Genomic DNA, 21830 nt, shown 5'->3' on the forward strand with positions numbered 1-21830 from the left:
CCTAGAGTCAGCTCTCTGGTAATGCACAACTTATTATCCTGAGGTTGCTTTCAAACTTACTGTATGTATTGACCTCCTCTTCCTGTCTCTCCATAATCGCTTTATCCACCATCTCCTCTATCATTTTTTGAGTTTTGGCACAAAGTTCGTCCAAATATTTGGCATGAGTTGAAATGCCGTCAGGGTCCAATCCTTTCGGACTCCAAGGGATATCAAATTTGAGAAAGCATCCTTCGTTGACTTTTCCGGCCAGTCTCTTGGTCAGCTGCACAAGCTGTTCTTGGGATAGCGGATCAATTTCATTGTTATCTGGCAGCAGATCAATGTGGTTCGCGGCAGTGTCGTCATCGGCATCGATTTTGGAAAGTCGTCTGTGAAGCCAGACGACTGCATCGCTTTGACTCTGTGGGCAGAATACGCCTTCCTCGATCTCCATTTCTAATACTGTGCAAAGAAAAAAGGCAAATGAATTTTTAATAAAGGGAATCTAACTTGTACTGATTCAGGAGTAGACTGCATTTTTGAACAGCCCATAGAGGGTTGCAACCAACATGCCCATTTTGTTATTTTTCTTTATGTTGAAACCCCGTACTGATTCCAATATAAGTAGATAGCAAAATCATCAACACAATTTTCTTAACAATGTCTGTCCTTTTTTGCCCTTTTCCTATTATTTTGATCATTTTCATAGATTTGTTTCCACATTCAGCTGTTATTCATGGTTTATCATCATCTACGTACCATCTCCTCTAAGCCTCTTACTCTCATCTTATTGGGCTATTCCTGTTAAAATCCATACACCCCCTATCAGGGTCTTTACTAGCCACCCATCTGGCCTAGACGGCCAGTTTGCTCCTGGGACGGGCAAAATTAATGCCTTTGACAGGTGCTATATCATAAATAGCTTGTTTTGAAAAGCTAATTGCCCTAATAGTAGATCCAATTTGTAGAACAAGGCCATATATCAGCACATATTTGAACTCTTTGAACCCCCAATGGGCTATAGATGTCTGGTAAATATTTTAAAGGTCAAATTAGGACAGGCAAATTTATTCAAATGACGGGCAACCCTCAATTTCTAGCTAAGACCCTGCCCCCTATGGAAGACATGACCTTATTCTTCCACAGAGGGGTGTATACTTCAAATGGAATCGCCCATTCAGGTAACCTCATTTGAAATACACACTCCCTGTGTGGGAGATTAAGGTCATGTCTTCCATAGGGGGTGTATTGATCTGGCAACTGGAATAGCATATTGCTACCAAGTTCATTGAACTTACTTCAGGTACAACAAACATGACATGGCTAGCCTTGCTATTAATCAAAATAAACGTGTACACTCTCATCCGCTCAGACCATATGTTGTCTATCAAGGTAAGTCAAGGAACTGCTTAGTTGACTATGAGAATAACAATTGATTAGATATAATTCCAATGCTTTTGGCACACCTATATTACAGGAAGACGATAGAATGTCTTTATACTGATGCACAAAAAGATGGGATACTGTACATAAAGCTGCTGGGTGCAAAGTAACATCCGAAGGGGGGGTCACCCAAATATGAAAGTGCTACCCATGCTTGGTAATCAACCCTCAAGACAACCCCTACATGTAAATGGCGTAAAGGTAGTAAATTTGCTACCCTTTAGAGCGTAACTGTCAACATTTAATAGCCTAATTGGCAAAATATTTTCTTTATAAATTCATCTTTTCACACTAACTTGCAATTGCGAAGTAACAATGTTCGATAAACGATGTGCGCATAGACGCAGATTGGTGTGACGTCAAATGACAAGTTCTCAGGTGTACTCGCAAAGGCAATGGGATTTACCGAAAAAGTGGATCATGATTCATGATATAAAAATTATTTTCTTAGTCTAGGCAAAATTTTCAAATTACCATCATTAATTTAAAATGTTAATAACACAATTTGTCCAAATGCTTTGTAACCAAAAAATGTAACCCTAAATGGTGATTTTTGAGGTTCAAAACAGCGATCCTAAGTGTTGATAGAGCCAAAAATGAACGGTCCCTAAACAGCAATGTAGCCCCAAAATAGACCCCTAAACCATTATTTGGACACCATTTACTTTTTATTAACACGGATGCATAGCACTTTTTAATTCGAGTGCCCCAAATAATATGCACCAAAACAGTAAATTGAAAGATACAAATAAGGGTGAAAGTAATCTTCCTTCTATATTCTATTCTGTTTATTTATTTTCTCTCCATAAATAGAGGCAATCATGCTTAAATATTTGCCTTGAGCAATTTGGCTTGAGCCTGGTCTCATCAGGACTTAAGTGTGTGTCCACCTGGACCGGACCAACTGGTTTTCTCTTCATTGTTTGTTAATCACAGGTTTTCGACAAAGACACCATTACATAGAAATACTTGGAAGGGAAAGATATTTTCAAAGGTCATATCAATTTGTAAACGACACAGCATATCATACACATATACTGCAAAAAGTGCTTTTTAATTACATAATTTGTTATATATTTTTACTCTTTCCAAAATCATAAAAATATCAGTCACAAATATAACACTTTTCTGGTAGTTTTAAATAATGAGAATAATGAAAAGCTGCTGAAGTATGAAAAAATGCTCTTTTGTGACATACACAGGGCAGCTGTTACTGTCATAGCAGCACCACCAAAATACCCCATGAGCTAAAATGGTCCCAGAAAATTCCTTATTTCCAATGGCATAGTTCAATAACCTCAAACAATTGACATCATGACTCTGAGTATGAGTTTTTGTACCCAATACATCAAAAGGTCATTCTTTAACCAATACAAGTATATTGAGGTTAAAGAACTGTGTACTCAGAGATTTGAATGTTATCTATGAATAGTGATAGCGCTGATACCTCACACGTCAGATGTTAGTTATCACTACTGCGCTTGTTTGAATACCAAACAAATATCGATAACCACGGTATGTCCCCGCACAAAAAGGTCACCTTCAAATCAAATAAAAGACTTGACTGAATTCTATTTGGCAACAGGGTGATACGGTGTCGTATGCTACCGATAATTGTATCATATGAAATGATCCTTTTGAAGTTAACCATCCCAAGGGTATCATGTTATGATATGCCGAAACTTGACTCCCTATGAGTTGGAATAAAACTGAAGTGGAAGCTTTTTGGATTCCATGAAAATTTATCTCTCGATGGCTATATAAGATGTTAAAGCCCATTTATCGTATTCCCACGTCAATGCATATTCAAACAATCAAATTAATCAAATGAAGAACAAAATTGAGATTGATAACAAACTGTACGGTAAAATGTCTCCTTTGGTCAATTTTCAATATTGAAAACCATTCTACTTCCCTCCAGCGCTACAAATTTGCCTGAATTTGCTGCAAATGGTTTCCGTAGCTTGCATTCTGTGACAGATGATAACATTAAAATGACAAATTTCTTCCTCTTTCTGAACAAATGCCCTTGAATCCATGTACTTTTTACTTAAATTTTCCGCAATTTTGCAAACAAAGATCGTTCACTTGCAAATATAGGGTGCATGATGCCGAGTTGTAAAAAAAAAGTCTGCCCCGAGTGGGAGAAAGGTCTTGGAGAAAAGATCTCATCAAGTCTTGTTATTAGCGATTAAATTCACACTTGGAATCTTAAAATATTAATACCTTTACCTCCAAATACCTACATGTACCAAGATTGACAAGTCAACAATCTGAACACTTGGCCCTTTATTGGCAAGAAACTTCATCTCAGCGGTGATATATTTTATTTTGTATAATTTTATTGTTGACATCTTTATAGAGGTTTAATAGTCAATATGCATCTGCTGAAGTATTGCTTCCATATGGGTCCCTTTTTGGATATAATTGGGATGGACTGGGGCAGTGCAGTCAGGGGGTTTTCACTGTGACTCTGATGACACACAATATATAGATGTACGACTCAGGGATTGAGTTTGAAGGCATACGAGTGTGATTGCACACCATCACGCATCTTATATCACCAGTCCGAGTGCAATTTATAGCACACCTCAATTCCTAAACTTCTTACCGAGTGCAATTTTTAAATAGCATGCCTGACAGCCCACCATAACATTTCCAGAAGTGCGATTTGTAGCACGCCTGTATCTTCAAAACTCAACCCCTGATGACTCTCTATACACAGGTGGCTTAACCGATGGCTAACATCTCCTCCAAAGGGCAAAGTATTCTCATAGTTCCTTTACCCAACTCTAAATGAAATATGGGGAGAGGGGAAGTCTGAATTTAAGCTTCATATGTTACCCACGTTTCCCACTCCAATACCCCAGCTAGTTGAACCTAGGACTTCTAGGCCATGCTCTACCTCTGCTAGGAGCAGTCATCAACAAATTAGAAGCAGCTTCATGCAGAGGCTACTCCATGTCAACATTACATGATTTTAACATTTTTGCATTGCACAATTTCTTTTATACAATATTTCTTTGTCAATGGTATTTCTTTGTCATCATTTAATTAGAAATCTAGACAGCAGTGTCTTAGCTAGCCACCCGTCTGCCCGTTATATATATCATTTTAAAGCTTGTATAATGGAGATTTCATTTGTTTAGTAACCTAAGATACTCAAAAGTGTGACTTTACATTGGATTCGTCGTGGATGGTCACATTTAGCTGCAATGCTTAAAGTTGGTAAGTATATAAAGTTTTTAATATCTAAACATTTATCAATTTTTCCACCTACCTGATGCCAGATACCTCTCCTTCTCTTCCTTGCCCCACACCTCTCTCAAGATCTCACAGATCACCTCTCCATCTTCTATTTCTTCCTGATTACCCAAAAGGACGTAAACAGGAGGGACGGCATTGGAGTCTAGCTTGTAATACTCGCCCAGGAGTTCTTTCTGCTCATCTTCTTCCAGCTTGTTGAGTAGTCTGTCGTACGCCGATGCCAAGATGCGACTGGGACATATCATTCGGTCATATTTCATATTCAGGAATGACTGCAAAATGAGAGGGGGTACAAATGATATAAAAGTTGTTACCAAAACAACTTAAGCATATTATGCATTGGCAAATTTCGTTTCCAGTTTTTGATATTTCAAAACTTGATGGGTGTGTTATATTAAGACAACTATATAGACCACTTGGCATCTGACGTCATTGCCCGGCAGTATGCGCGCGCATTATGGCAATTTCAATTGTTCTTTGCCCTGCAGTGTGCGTACGCATCGTGATCTGCTAAGGGCACGTGCATTTTAAATCGCCCGCCACATTTCATATAGTACAGGAAAGCCATTGAACAGTGTAGCGGCTCGTTCGAGCATATCGATAGACGAGACCCTCGCCTTTGTTGATAAACAGTGATGTCAAGTGGTCTATACCGGTATTTTTAAATAAATGATGAACTCTATTCTACTCCTGTTAAGGTGGATGATGAGACATTTTAACATGTTTTTTTTTAATTATAAAACACAACGGAGTAGGGCAAAGAATACTGAAGCAAATTAGACATAGCGAAACTCATAATACATGGATTTTAGTTTACTTTACATTGAATTGTTTTTATTAATACCCAATGCCGTTAATGAGCTACAATGTAATATGTGATGCGATCAAGCTAAATGAGTCTGATGTCAAAATCAAAATTCAGTTTTCAATATCATTGCATGCACCATTCTCAGAGCTTTATAATTTATAGTGCATAATTTATCCTTTTATCTATAGCAACTAATAATCATAATAGCCAGTGACCAGGTTGTATTGCAATATAAATGAACCATCAATATTAGTTTAAATTAGGGCTGCTAAAAAAATAAGAACACACGATTTTGGAGGCCGATTTTCCAAAAAAATGCAAAAAGCTGTGATTTCCCGTCAAAAACGCAAAATTTAAAAAAAATTGCGTATTTGGAAGAATCCCTGGACCTACACTTTAACATCAGGTGCTGCAATCATGAAAAGAATTTTTTTTTAATCTAAAAAAAAAAAAAAAAAAAATCCTGTTTTTAAACAAATTTTTCGCAGTTTTGGAGAGTCCCTTGACCTAGAGCACACAGTACTGCAATCATTTGTGGTTGATTAAAAAAAAATTTAGAAAAAAATTACCAAAAAATTACAATTTTAAATCCAAAAGGGGATAGATTTGCAAAAACACAAATTTTTTTTCGAAATTTTTTTTACCGAAAATGTTAAAAAATGCATTTGGAGCCAAAATACGCAAATTGCGCAGCAAATAACGCAATTGCATATTCTTAGCAGTCCTAGTTAAATGTTTATGCCATGATTGAATAATTAGAGCACTTAGAGATAGGGCCCTTGCATTTTTTACAATGAAAAACTGCTTGCCAAATATGCATGCTTTATGGGAGTATACATAGAGACTTGTGTTTCGACAGTTTATCATGCGAGACAGATTTCAGATCTCTCAGTTAAAACATACTAGCAAATGATGGATCAGATTTGAGTACCCAGAAAATAGGGTAACAAAACCCTGAATATTGCAGTGCGCTCAGTATAAACAAACACATTGTGTATACAAGGATAACCTTTAAAGCTTGCTCATGTTCTTTTTAGTATTATGAATTCATATTTCTCTCGTAATTGCTTCTCTTGAATTAAGATTATAAACACATATGCTGCTGACACAAAGCAGCAGCTTTTAAATGTCAGAGTAGCAATAGATCAGCTATAAAGTAGATTTTTCAAACAGCTATTACGGTTTTATTGCTGCATGGTTTAAAGAAACACTATCAGGGGTCATTGAGTTTATTCCCGTTAACTTTTCAAGATATTCTGCACTTAATTTACAGTATAGATTGATCAGCTCGTAATCAGCGGGTCTTATAACATCACAGATTAATATAATATTTTATATTTCGAGAGTTGTCTTGTGACATCTCGCCAGAAGCATCACAAATTATTCATGTAAGTCCTATACGTTGTCTATTTTCTTTAACATGCACAATATAGACCAGATAGGTCAACTATATCACTCTTAACATGGGTCTACTTTTCGGCTTTGTGGTAAAAGCCTAACCATTCCCGCTGATTACGAGCTGATCAAACTATAGTCATGTAAGAATTGACATACACATTTTGCAGCGTTAAGACCCCGGTCCGTCATAGGTATCAAATGTATATAATTTTGTCTTTGGACGTGCTGATGGTGATATTTTGCTACTTTTAATTTTATCCATGATTATTAATATCAACAAAGACTTCATGTACATGTATGACATAGTTCAATATTTAAGGTTATGCAATGTTTCTACATGACTTCAGGCCTGCTTTCACGGATATGTTTGCGATACAGACCCCAGGTCCTCCACAGGCCTGACCGTAATGGACTTGGATCTTTCACAGACCTGATTATTTCTCGCAGCAATAGTAACAATGTGTTTGTTATTATTAACGCTCCACAGAAATCAAACATTGGGCTCTCATTACATCAAGTTATGTGGTTATTAACAGGATTGAAGTAATTTGACAATTAGAATAATTTAAAATTATTCAACACTACTAGTTTATTTCCCTTACTGGGAGTGCTTTCAAGGAATTTCCTCACCATCAGCCGATGTTGTTACCTCTGATGCTTTTCTTGGAAACTGCTAGAGACCAACCTGATCAGATGACGTCACCAAAGTCGGAAACTTCCTGTCCCTCTAGCCTTTTCTAAGAAAAAACATCGTACTATGAGGAAGTTCTTTGAAAGTGCTCCCAGGATTCTCATTTTATTACCACTATGAATAAAACTGCAATTCTATATAATTTGACAATTGTTATGGTATATTACCGTATTGGTCCGAGTATAGTCCCACCCGTTTTTTATGTGAAAATTTTTCACAATTGGGGGTGGGATTATACTCAATTTCAAAAAAAAAAAAAAAAAAAAAAAAAAAAAAAAAAAATTTTTAAAGTTTTTTTTCCGCTGTTAGTGTCCCTGGACCTAGACCTAGATGCTAGGATCATTCATGGTTGACCTAAAATAAAAAAAAAAATATGAAAATTGATACTTTGTTTTCATGTCATACTCTATTAATGATTTCAAAATGCATTCAAAGTCAATGCATTTTGAAATCATTAATCGAGTATGACATGAATACAAATTATCAATTTTCATATTAAAAATACAAAATATCTTGAAATTTTTTATTTTTTTTATTTTTTTATTTTTTAGGTCAACCATGAATGATCCTAGCATCTAGGTTTAGGTCCAGGACACTCCAAAACCGAAAAAAACTTATTAAAAAAAAAAATTTTTTTTTTTTTTTTTTACAATTCTGAAATTTTTCAAAAATGGGGGTGGGATTATACTCGAACGTGGGACTATACTCGGACGAATACGGTAATATTGGAAAAATAATTCAATAATATCTCTTGGTCCAAAGACCAGGAACAAAAAAGGTCGCTTGATTTGTTGGCAACTGCTTCTTTACCTACAATCTACGAAAAAAGTCCTTGGAACGCTTGGTACACTCTGTCGAAATTCCGTGCAGAATTTCATATGATCATGGAAATGACGTATATTTTGCCTGGGAACAAGCATGACATCTACAACAATGATTAACCCTTCCCTCTCCCCATCAATCAATGTTGGAACACATTGGGAAACCGCTGAAGACTTTGGTATTTCTCAACATTGCACGGGGAAAGGGGTGACAGTTTTCCGTTATTTAAGCGCAAGCGTTTCAAGACTTTTTTCGTTGATTGTCTCTACCGAATGCAAAATATTTCATCTAAATTTCATTTTTGGCTCATAACTCAAAAACGGAATGTCGTATGAGCTTCATATTGCACACGATTTGAGAGTGGATTATATGCTTTGGAATCATAACAAAATTGTTGATAAAGAAATTGGTTTATTTAGGGAGTGGTCACTGAAACCATCCCCTATGCTAAACAACACACGCTTTGTAATTATGGCTCTAAACTGCTCTAAAATGTCATTTTGTCCCATAACTTAAAAACAAAATGTTGTATGAGCTTCATATTGCACACGATTTGGGAATATATAATATCCATTTGAATCATAATAAAATTGTTGATAAAGATGTTGGATTATTTAGGGAATGGTCACTGAAAACACCTCCTATGCTAAATTGCACACATTTCGTAATTATGACTAAAATCTCGTTTTTGTCTCATAATTCAAAAACACTACAAATATAGTTTTTAAAAAATATTACAATGTTTTGCAGCATGTTTTCCAAAATGTTTTTGAATTTTATTAAAACGTTCTGTACCCTTTATAATATAACCCAACATGTAAATGTTTTCTGTAAAACCTGTGTTTGCTGAGTATTGGCTTATCCGAACTAATCAGAAAGATTATGATGTGACAATTTGAAACAACTCATTTCTGGATATTATTTATAATAAAATACGCTTTAGCGGTGGAAAAAAAAAAGAAGAAGAAGAAAAAAAAAAGAAAACAACAATTGAATACACTTAAAGAAAAAATCGACCACCACGGGATTCAACCATTCGCATCAATCAATAGTCAAAAGATTACCAGTCGAAGGACTAAGCCGTTATGCGCCACGCTGCCATTTCGCAATCGAAGTAACCAGTTTTGGTCTTTTATAGTAGTCAGGTATTGGTGGAAAGTGTAAAGCTGTATAGTGCAAACGGCAAAGTGTATCAGTTTACCATAATGACAAAATGGTCCAAAATCGACCTTTTATGGTTTTAGGCCGCATCTCATGAAGCGTGATGTTCGCTTACATTGGCTATACCAATTGAGAATGTTTGAATACAAAAGTAATGACACATTGATCGCATTTATGAAATTTGTTAGCAGTTTACCATTTTGAATTGAAATAGATATCTATACGTATATATTAATATCAATGCAGGGCAAACTGCTCAGTATGCACGTTGTTCAATGCAGCAGTTTACCATTACAGATTACCATTATGGGTTTACACTTTACACCATTTGACTATTCGTGTTTTAATTATGTGAATCATTGCTAAATTATGAATTCATTATTTCTATGCTTCTTTTTTCTTTATTCGTATTAAAAATAAAGAAGAAAGAAAGAAAGAAAGAAAGAAAGAAAGAAAGAAAGAAAGAAAGAAAGAAAGAAAGAAAAGAAAGAAGGAAAGAAAGATCAATAATGAATCAATGACAGAATGAACGAAAGTCATTTTAAATAAAATACTTAGTTTCAATCAATGAAAGAATGAACGAAAGACATTTTAAATAAATAAAAACATGAACGTGGAAAAAAGTTGAAGTGACCGCTTATAGGTTCAAATTACAAGCCTTAATCACGAAGCTCCCGTGGGCGAAGTGGTTAAGGCAGAGGTCTTATAAACCTGAGGGTCTGGGTTCGATTCCCAGGCGGTATCACTTTTTCTGTCTCATTTATTATTTGCGACGGTGAACCTGGTGAAAATTTTTGTTTATTATAAATACATGAAGTATACATTTTGGCTTTATTTTTTCTGTCTTTTTTTCTTCCTTTCTTTCTCTATGTTTGATTTTATTTTATTTTATCATTTCTTTATTTCTTTCCCAAAAGCTCCCAAATGAAATACTTTCCGATTTAAATGTGATCTTATAATAGTCCTACAAACCCCCTCCGCCCTACCCCAGATACATCCCACGCCCTACACCATGCACGCACACACCCCACACATTATACATACACAAATTTGTGAAGCACACATCTGCTGAAGATAGTTGTTACATCATGTCAAAAACAAGTTAATGCTATCTACTGAAGATAGTCGTAGTTTATTATTTACTTCATTACAAATCGTAACGCACCTGCGGTTTTAGTATTAAATTAAAACTCAATTTTCTTTTTCTAACGTTCATTCACCTATCTGACAAGTGCTATGAAGGTGAACTTTAATATTAATTTTAAAAATAAATTAGGCAACTCGGAATCATGCAGCTTAGAGCCGTAATTACGAGATATGTGTTTGAAACGATTTCTCGGTTTTGAGATGTAGCATAAAAATTTCATTAAATGCGTGTAAGTTGGGGTATGGGGTGTTTCAGTGCCCACTCCCTGAACCAACCAATTTCTTTATCAGCAATTGTATTATGATTCCTAAGTACATGGTCTACTTCCAAATCCTGTGAAATATGAAGCTCATACAACATTCTGTTTTTGAGTTATGGGACAAAAACGACATTTTAGAGCAGTTTAGAGCTATAATTGCAAAATGTGTGTATTTTAGCATAGGGGGTGATTGCAGTGACCACTTCCTAAAGAAACCAATTTCTTTATCAACAATTTTGTTATGATTCCAAAGCATATAATCCACTCTCATATCGTGTGCAATGAGAAGCTCATACGACATTCCGTTTTTGCGTTATGAGCCAAAAAACGAAATTGAGATGAAATATTTTGCATTCGGCAGAGACAATCCTTGGAACGATTGGTACTCTCTGTCGAAATTCCGTGCAGAATTTCATATGATCATGGAAATGACGTATATTTTGCCTGGGAACAAGCATGACATCTACAACAATGATTAACCCTTCCCTCTCCCCATCAATCAATGTTGGAACACATTGGGAAACCGCTGAAGACTTTGGTATTTCTCAACATTGCACGGGGAGAGGGGTGACAGTTTTCCGTTATTTAAGCGCAAGCGTTTCAAGACTTTTTTCGTTGATTGTAGCTGGGGGGTACTGTTTTGCTATCCGATTCTTCTTTCTTCTTCTTCTTCTGGCAACAAACTTCAGAATGCTTCTCCTCCTACATGTTACACCCTACAATTACGTAACTTGCACATATATATCGGCTATATCCAGTGTCCATAGGGTGCAAACAGAATTGGGATCAAAGGTCATTAAAGGTGCATTTTCGGTATATAACCAAATACCTTCAAAATGCTTCTTCTGCCACATATTACATAGCACAATGACGTCGCTTGCACATTTGCATCGGCTTTACCCAGTGCCCATACCTTGCACTCAGAATTGGGGTCAAAGGTCATTAAGGGGGTAAAATCTTACAATTGCCTTATCTCAACATCTGTAAGGGGCGTGGGGCTCAAACTCAGTGACAACAAATCTCATGATCAGGGAACATTTTACAGGGGTCAGGTCAAAGGTCATGCAGAGGTCAAATTTTCAAATGCATTTTCTGGACATCTATAAGGGATACGGGCTCAAACTCTTGTGACAAGAAATTTACTGACCAGGGGAACACTTTGGAATGCTGTGCAGGGGTCAGGTCAAAGGTTATCTGGGTCAAATCTTAGAATTTAATTTTCTGGGCGTCTGTAAGGAGTATGGGACTCAAACTCGGTGACACCAAACCTCATGACCTGGGGAACATTTTTGGAATATTTGGAATATGCAGGGGTCAGATACCTCTAAAACACCAACATGCCCCAGCTAGGTTTGTGGTCTATGACCACCATTTGCCACTAGTTCTTTTTACATTTTATCTTCAATTACCTAGCTGGGGGGTTTACACCCCCCAGCTAGGTATTGTAATCGTTCGGGTTCTTCCGCTGGCAACAAACCACTGTAATCTTCCCGTTTTCTTCCGCTGGCAACAAAGTGAAATTGCACATGTTTTTTACCTAGCTGGGGGGTTTACAGCTAGGTATTGTAATCGTTCGGGTTCTTCCGCTGGCAACAAACCACTGTGAAACCCTGACTTGATGCTATGTAAGAATTATTTGACTTGTGAAGATATGGTTTGGCCTTTTTGAATCATTGTTTTTTAGCTGCGGGTGTTAGCTGCGGTAGCAGCTCTATTAATAAGTCACCATGTCTCTCCGTCTGTTAGTCCGTCCGTCCGTCCGTTAGTAACAAACGCTAAAAAATGCTGTTACGTCTACATTGTTTGCCGCATGGCTATGATACTTGGTGAGGGGGAGGGCCTATACCGCCCCATACTGGAAAAGAGTTTCATTCCAAATTTGGGAAAATGAGGGGAAATTGAGGAAGTTAAGGGAAATTGAAGAGAATTAAGGGAAATTGGGATTTTTTGAAGAGAATGAAGGAAATATAAATTTTTGTTCTTTTTTTTCCAAATTTTTTTTTTGAAATTGTTTTTTCCTAAATTATTTTTTTCCGAATTTTTTTTTTTTTTCCAAAATTTTTTTTTTTTGAAATTTTTTTTTCCAAAATTTTTTTTTGAAATTTTTTTTTTTCCGAAATTTTTTTTTTTGACATTTTTTTTTAGTACGACGTCCAACTCGCGATTTGACCGTTAAAGGTCAAGTTTTTACGATGCTAACTTCGCATTGACGAACTGAGCCCTCGTGGGTATCAAGATCGATATATTTTTCGTGGCGTCATAAGCGGGTTTACTTCTCTAATCGATTCTAAAAGGTCAGATTGATTGTTTTAAACCGGGTTTGTTTTAAAATAAACCTAGTTATAGGAACTTTCTTAATATATATCTGGGATTAACCTTGCTAATCCGGTTAGAAAATATCATCCCCAGCAGCGCGTCCTTGACTGTACTGGTAAGTGGTATTTTACGATTGTTTACGCTAAGTTGATTAGAATATTTCTTGTCTTATCCCTGTGAGCCTAAATTACATGCATGCATTTGTTTCATTAGTATTTTAGGCAACTTTTGATTGTAAAACCGTTAATGAGCAAGATACGGATTGTAGAGAAAAAGTGTCTCAAAATTGGAGCAAAATTCGCACACGTGCATGACATGTGCGCTATGCGATATGCTCTTTCACATGTGTTGTCAGTGCACGAATATGGCGATTCGCGAACAACGATTGTACTGTAACATGATTGGTAAGCTTATACATGTATTAAATAGCCATAAACTCACTGCTGCATTACATCAGGTATTGTCATGATTGTTTATTCGTAATTTACAATGCTGATCCTGATGGCCATTATGTCAATTTTTCGATAATTCTGTCGGGTCAATGACAAGTTCTGAATGTCGAATGTCAATCAAACTCAAACAAATTCAACATATTTATACCAATTCATGAATTACCATGTCCATGTATTATGATACGAGACAAGATCCCAGCATAGCATTCAGCTGCTATGACCTAAATCCTAATTTTACTGACTTTTCATTTGGTTTGCTCTTGCCGTCTTGGACTTCATGACTGCTTGGTACAATATTCGAGAAATCTACAATGTATAGATCTACATGTACTGTCAAGTGACGTGTGTACAACTCCTGTTACTTTCAGTGATTCGGTGACCGTTTGTAATACAAGTAGACAATTCAATTCATTCAATCGTCACCAATTTTCAAATATATTAAATTTAAAACAATTCTTTGTGAAGTTATCGAAATAACGCTTTTGACTGTTTTAATTATGTTTTCATTATAAATGTCACAAAGTATTAAAGGCCTATTCAGTGATCCCAGCGAAAGTGTAAAAAAATTAAAATTGTTTATAAATTGCTTTAAAAGTGAAGGATAAGGCATTCAAATTGTCATTTGGTATTTTTGAAATGAAAAATTTGCAAAAAACAAAAAGCAAACAGCAATATTGAAGAAGTTGAAGCCCCATTCAAATACATGTAGCTAATTTCTGTACTGAGAGTACAGAAATTACAGATTCATGTAAATGCCTTTATTTTGTCGTAAATACACAGCTTTCGGTTGACTCACTAGCAGGCTATGTCACTATGTCAGCACATCTATGACAATGACAAAGGTACCAAAAACTGAATTTGGATGATTTTTACTAGCGTCCGGATGAGCAAATCACTGAATAGGCCTTTAATATTGATAATTTACAACCTGTTTAACCTCTCCATATATTCATACATTGCTCACCTGTGTTTTCATATCATATTTTGTTATGAAAAATGATTATAATTTATGGAGCAACAATTTCTTTTATTCCGGTTGAACTTCAGTAATAATGTAGTTTAACAACTTCTCGGTTGGACTAATTGAAGAGGGCGTGTTGGTTACTTTGCCGTCGCATTCAAGTGTGCTTCATTTTTATTCTAAAATGCTATTGTGGTCGCGTATCAGATGAAATTGATACACAACTTGCTGGCGCAAGTTATCAACGACACTGTATGTATGGCTACTGACGCAAGTTATGGTTACCGATGCATACCAACGCAAACATTTTTTTATTTTTTATTTCGCTCCTAATTTTTGTTTCTTGCGCCAACAATTTTTTTTCTTGACAACTTTTAGTTAAAGGGAGTCTCGGGCAATCATAACATTCAGGGCTCCCACGGTCCTTGAAAGTCCTTGAATTTGAAAACGCCTTTTCAAGGCCTTTAAAGTCCTGGAAACTGCACACAGTCCTTGAAAGTCCTTGCAAATTGGAATTTAAAATATAATTTTGACAAAATTTGGGGAGGAGCTGTCACTTTGTTAATATGTGCCGCATGGAGAGCGATCATGATTTTTGTGTTGTGGTAAGTCCTTGAAAATCGTGCTTTTGGACCTTGAAAGTCCTTGAATTTTAAAAAGGTGCTGGAACCCTGAACATTATTCCTATGTTACAAAAACAATTATCAAGCACGAATCACATGGTTTTATTTAAAACAAACTCAAATTGACCATAAAAACAGTCGGCTCTCATCAACACACGATATTCAAAATTCCCGCGCCGAAATTGTGTAAGTGCAATGACGTAATGGTTATTTGTGTCGTCAGCCTTCATTGTATTTAACTGGGACGTCATTGCACTCGACAATTTCGCGCCGCAGCTCAACTTCTTTATTAGGCAAAACATTTTTTTTGTTGTGTTGCCCTCAAGTGGGAAAAATTGAAATTTGGGTCGGTCGGTCGATTATCCTTTTTTTTTTTTTAGACAGTCTTCAGTTTTTAAAAATCCCCACATATTAAATAATTCTTTTTTTTTTTTTTAGATTTGTCAATTTTGACTAATCTGGATACTTGTTAGATTATCAATTTAAGACTAGTCTTTCAATAAAATATTAATTCTGTAACTTTATTAAATTTAGGCCTGTTTTTGGTACTTTTTGCCCAATTTCACACGCATTGTCAGTTTGTTTTAGGAAAGTGCAGTCTCATGCCTGATGTATGTAGCCAAATGTTATGAATTTAACAAGTCATCAAGAGGAGCTATAAATCACTCTTGCAAATGCAACTGAAGAGGAGCTGTACTGTAGAAAATGCTGTTCCTGATTGTGCCTGATTAATTTATTTGTTGCATTATGCTTTCAGACTTCAGAGGAACTGTTGTTGAATAACGGGGTGTGCCCAACTGAGAAGTGCCGGAGAAGGTATGTATACTTTACAATGCAATATATTTTTCTAATGTTTGCTGCATGTACATGTATACATTGACTGTCAAAATTCTGTCCTGATAATTGATTCACACCAACATTGCAACAGCAACTTGCTTTCTTCAGCTGTTGAAATTTAAAATATAAAACTGCATTAAATTGTGTTTTGTTATATTATGCAAGTCCATATAATACTGAAAACTTTTCATGCAAGTATGATATTGTAATGTAATTTGTAATATTGTAATGTAATTTGTGTAAGGTAAGTATGTAAAGTAAGGTAATGTAAATATTGTAAGGTAAATTGTAGGTCAAGACTTCTACTAATGCACAGCTGTTTCAATTTAAATTCCTTTAAATCATGGCACCAAAATCTTCCTGTGACAAAAGCCACCCCGACCGCCCTGGTCGTGGACCATGTGCAGTGTGCCATAAACAAAACCTCCCATAATAATAACTGCAAGCAAGTGCATGCGGTGGGAGATAGATTCTAGTCACTCGGATCTTCACAAGTTGCATTGATTTGTGGAAGCCCCACAAGAAACAAACTGGGAAGTTGGTATGCATGGAGAAAAATGTATCACTGTTAAAAAATAAAAGGTGCAAGGTACTATATTAACCATCTATCTCTGTTTTGTTTTTTGTCTTGCAGATGGAAAGGTTTGTACATATGGAGTTCATTTGACTCAACACAATTTAAGGCATAGTGCCATGCTTACAACCTACACATTCGTGGAAACTCATGTTGTGAAGCTGGAGGAATACTGCCTTCCTTTTTATTGATTTGATTTACGGTGGCATGATGACCAATGCTTGCAACCAATGACGTGTGGTGTGAAGCTGGATCAAATGTGCCACCTTTTTATTTGATTCACAATGGTATAAACTATGCCCAATGCTTGCAACCAATAAAGTGATGTGAAGCTTGAGATACAACTATGCCACCTTATTATACTAACCAGTGATTGGAAAATAGCTGCCACACTAGTGAGATGTTTGCAACCAATCACCAATGGTGTGAAGCTGGATACAAATATATCATGATCAAGGAATATGAGTCTAAAGTTAATTTTTATTAGTTCCGCAGTCCAGGAAATGCAGATACGCACTGGTGAATTGCGATCGCGAGAAGGGACAACTTGACAAGGTCGTCTACTATGCGCCGCGCCAACAACCAATGGGTAAACCGACTTGTTATCAAGTTTGTTGATCAGCCAATCAGCGTGATTGTTTATCTCTTCTGTTTGTACGCTCATACACGCTTGGCGCACAGCTCATGAGCTCAGACCGCGGAAGTTATAAAAAATAACTTTAATGTCAGCAATTTTCAGGTTTGATTATTAGCAATTATTCATTCAAACACCATTAAAAGTGGACTTTTTCACTGTTAGAAATAAAATTAAACAAGACTAACAACGGTTTATATCAATAACTCAAAATCAATATCAGGACCATTAGACTCATTATCTTGTGCCAACTTTCAGAGGAAAATTTCAACTCAGCAGATTTCACCTTGAAGTTCTTTTGCTGATTGTGACAAAATATATAAAATTAATATTTTGCCTCAATTACAAATTTATAACACCTTTGTTTGAAATCTTACAATACTGCTATTGAGATTTTTCTGAATTTCCCATATTACCGCATTATGTCCAATTTTTGTTTGTTTGCATTTTTAACATCTTGTTAAGTTTTTTTAAATAGTTTCTTAACACTTTTTTTATTGGCCTTATAATGAGCTGCAATTAAGATGCAACTATTAAATGTACAGAACAATCCTGTACATTATTAACTGTAATACTAATAGTAATACTATTATTTACTATAATATGCTATATTGTATTGTCCATTTGGCTCCCTCAAGACAGTGATGTTTGCACTTTGACATACGTTGCAGGTGTACAGATGTAGCGCTTTTGATCGCGCATGTAAACGCACCAATTCATCTCACGCGAGTTAATACTACACGCACTAGAGCATGCACTGATTTTACGATCTCGAGCAAGCCAAATGGATCCCTACAGTGTTAAGATGGATCAAATGAAATCTCTGCATTACTGATCAATTATTTTCCAACAAGCTATCGAAGCACGGTCTTTTCTCAGATCTATCACATTTTCAGTATATTTACTCACTTTGGGTCACAATGATAGGTACATAGATGGGGTACAGAGCTTAAAGGATGGGGTATGAGCATTTGGACAGTATTTTGTGGGACATGAGCAGGGACAAATGATTTGCGCGGAACTTTTTTTCCGCGCAATCTCCACGCAATTGGCTATTTTTTTCCTATGGGCATTTGCATTGAAAAAAAAGTTCTGCTTTTCCTTCCAGCTACATACATTTTAAGTACATATAACTAGATTTATAAAGTTAACATCAAGGACTGTTATATCAAAATTTTTAAAAATATCAAATTTTGTCATAAAATTTGTATTATATCGAGAATTTTAAAAAATGAAAATTATTTGATATCAGAATGACATTCTTCGTACTCAGAATTCAATTTGATATGTCTGATGTGCTCTCATATCCCACAAAAATACTGTCCAAACGCTCATTCCAGAGCCCTTAAGGTCCATATACTCCAAATATTTGATATAGAAGATTCCTTCAACAAGTATTTGTTATGCAATCTATTTCAATTCCCCGGTACATGTAATTCTATCTTTTAACAAAATAATGTTAGTTGACCGAAAATCAAAATTTATGTTGGTTGATTGATATATATTATTGATTTTACATAATCAAACATTCATTATAAATTAAACCTTTGGCTGCAATAGAATAGGATTTTATTAAATAACAAATACAATGTTGCATCAAATATTCTATGTCAAATAAAAAGTAATTGTTAAATTTATTGTTTGTCTTTCAAAATTTATTTAGTGATAATTACAAATATTTATTATTATTTTTGTGTATAATGTACTTTTTATGAGATTATATACCGTAATTTATGTTGCAAAATACAGGAAACTTGTTAACACGAAATTGCTGGGGCTAATGAATTAAGTTTGTGGCATCATGAGTTTATTTATAAACTTGAGACTCTAAAATCACTGTTATCAGACATTTTGGTTAAGAGTGTGTTAACAAGTTTCCACTGTATAAAAACTTTTCAGATCTATTGTTTTATATATTATTAGAATTAATTTCACTTGCACATTAGTCTTGTTATTACTAATATATAATTTACACTAACAAATCATAAAGAATCATACGTGCCAAATTAAGTTATATGATTTGAAAGCTCTCAATTTTTGGTTTGATTTATTTCAGAAATTCATTAAACAAAATTAATTTAATACCTTATTATACATGTATATAGCTAATTTCTTTAGGCAAATGCATTTTTTTAAATTTCAGAATCCAAAATCCATTCCATATAAGAATTTTTTAAAATCAATTTGAAGTGCTGGAATACAATACAATGTTTACACCAAATTGTGGTTTCATCAAATTACAAATCCCTAAATATCTAAATGAGAGCAAGGAGTAATTTAGAAATGGAGAGGGGTGGGATGGTAAAACAGGAATGGGAAGGAATGGTAAGACTAGAGGGGATCAATGGGTAGGGATGGTAAGACAGGAAAATAGTGAGGAATGGTACGACGAATGGGGAGGGATGCTGCAACAGGAATGGGGAGGGATGGTGTGACAGGAATGGGTAGGGATGAATGCGACAGGGATGGTACGACAGGAATGGGGAGGGATGGTGTGACAGGAATGGGTAGGGATGGTAGGGCAGGGATGGTACGACAGGAATGGGGAGGGATGGTGTGACAGGAATGGGTAGGGATGGTACGACAGGGATGGTACGATAGGAATGGGGAGGGATGGTGTGACAGGAATGGGTAGGGATGGTACGACAGGGATGGGTAGGGATGGTACGACAGGAATGGGGAGGGATGGTGTGACAGGAATGGGTAGGGATGGTACGACAGGGATGGGTAGGGATGGTACGACAGGGATGGTACGACAGGAATGGGGAGGGATGGTACACATGTAAGACAGTAATCAATGGAAATGGATTGTAAGATAGAAATGGAGAAGGGTAATATAGAAATGGAGAGGGGGTAAGACACAATTCACCTTTCGGGAAATACCATAAGCCTTTGTGGGTAGACCTCTGATGTTGTCATGCCGATGTACACATTGTTACTGCGCACTTCATGGCTTTCAAATGCACAGTAACGATGTTCGCTAAATGATGTACACATTGCCGTGGTGTCAAAGGACCACATCTCAGGTCTACATGCAAAGGCTTATGGGATTTACCAAAAATGTGAATTGGATAGGTGTACATGGAGGGTATGACAATGAAGACTCATTTCAGAAAAAGTGTTTGTTTTATATGTGGTGCATAATTGTGGTATTAAATGGCATGTGTATGCAATCTAAAGAATTGAAATGTATTGTTACATAAATAATGATGACTTGTGTAACCCTTATCTTCAGATATGGTACTTGAATTTGTGCTTTTTTGTAGTACAAACTTTTGTTGATACAATGTGGTGCATAATGGTGCATGGTGGTATGAAAAATGGTGAATGGCTTGTAGATGATATGACGATTTATGATACCGTCATCTTCAGTAATGGTACTTGAATTTGTGCTGTTATGTCGTACAGACTGTTTGTTTACAATGTGGTGCATGGTGGTATTAAAATGGTGAATGGCTTGTGTATTATGCAAATGCAAAGAATTGTAATGTATTGTTAATACAAAGTGAAATGTAAATGTATAAGAACATGTCCCTGGCATAGCGGGTGGTCAAGAGCATGAACCATTGATATGAATGATACAATTACCTCAAAGAATTGGAATGGTATTAGTCATCAAATGGAGACATGCTAAAACCCAAAATACATTTGTATTTTTGAAAATGTGCTACTTGAATTCAAATGACATAAACTGTCATGATAGAGTGAATTTTAAGTGATAAGTGTAATGTTTAATGTAGGTGACTGACCCATGTTGTGGTAAATAAAATGGCTGTGAAGAACTCATATAGTTGTTAAGAAATTTGTGACAAATTTCTGTTTGATACAAAATAAAATGTGATTAGAAAATATTTGAACCAATGTGTGTTTTGTTAGCTGTAGTTGTGATTGACCAAGAGCAGGAGATGTAATTCCGATCCAGCAAAATGTCCTGATGAGGCTAAACTATAAAAAAAAAAAGCTATGTCTCAAAGCAATTGCCAGTTCCAAACACGAATGCGGTTGTTTTTTTAAGATTTTTTTTTAAAGATTTAAAAAAAATTTGAATTAATTAATATGTCATTTGCTAGTGTTCTTTTTACTTAAAAGTACACAGCATAAAATTTAGGTTCTTTTACACAAAGAAAAAACGGCAAAAACTATAAAAAAAGGAAACAAAAATTATTTTGTCATTTCAACCAAATGGACGTGCTAAGAAAAACAAAATTTGCATGGGCGCTTTGAGGCGGGACTTTTTTAACCTATGTATGAACCAAAAGTGAGTCATCAAATTTTTTTTTGGTGAGGGCTCATTCCAGGCCTTGGGACTCGCTGGATATGATTGAGGGGGGGGGCACTATTTTTTAAATAGAATTTGTCAAATTTTGATTCCAATGAGGAGGGCAGGCCCGTACGCAGGGGGGGTGCGATCGCACCCCCCCAAATGAGCAAAAGTATACAAAAGTCCCAAAATAT

General features: G+C 35.8%; 1 protein-coding gene and 1 long non-coding RNA gene across 2 annotated transcripts in view; one reads left to right on the forward strand and one right to left on the reverse strand.

The window, feature by feature from the left end:
• The window catches only part of LOC140135676 (NACHT domain- and WD repeat-containing protein 1-like), an 87691-nt gene that overhangs the window by 18634 nt on the left and 47227 nt on the right, over window positions 1–21830 (reverse strand). The window contains 2 exon segments of the mRNA XM_072157259.1: window positions 61–444; window positions 4706–4964. Coding sequence (XP_072013360.1) covers window positions 61–444; window positions 4706–4964 — 643 coding nt within the window.
• LOC140135675 (uncharacterized) lies at window positions 13392–17233 on the forward strand. The gene is made up of 3 exons (XR_011856553.1): window positions 13392–13409; window positions 16088–16146; window positions 16802–17233. It is a non-coding gene; the product is annotated as an uncharacterized lncRNA (long non-coding RNA).

This window comes from Amphiura filiformis, chromosome 16 (genome assembly GCF_039555335.1).
Source record: "Amphiura filiformis chromosome 16, Afil_fr2py, whole genome shotgun sequence".
Lineage (NCBI taxonomy): Eukaryota > Metazoa > Echinodermata > Ophiuroidea > Amphilepidida > Amphiuridae > Amphiura > Amphiura filiformis.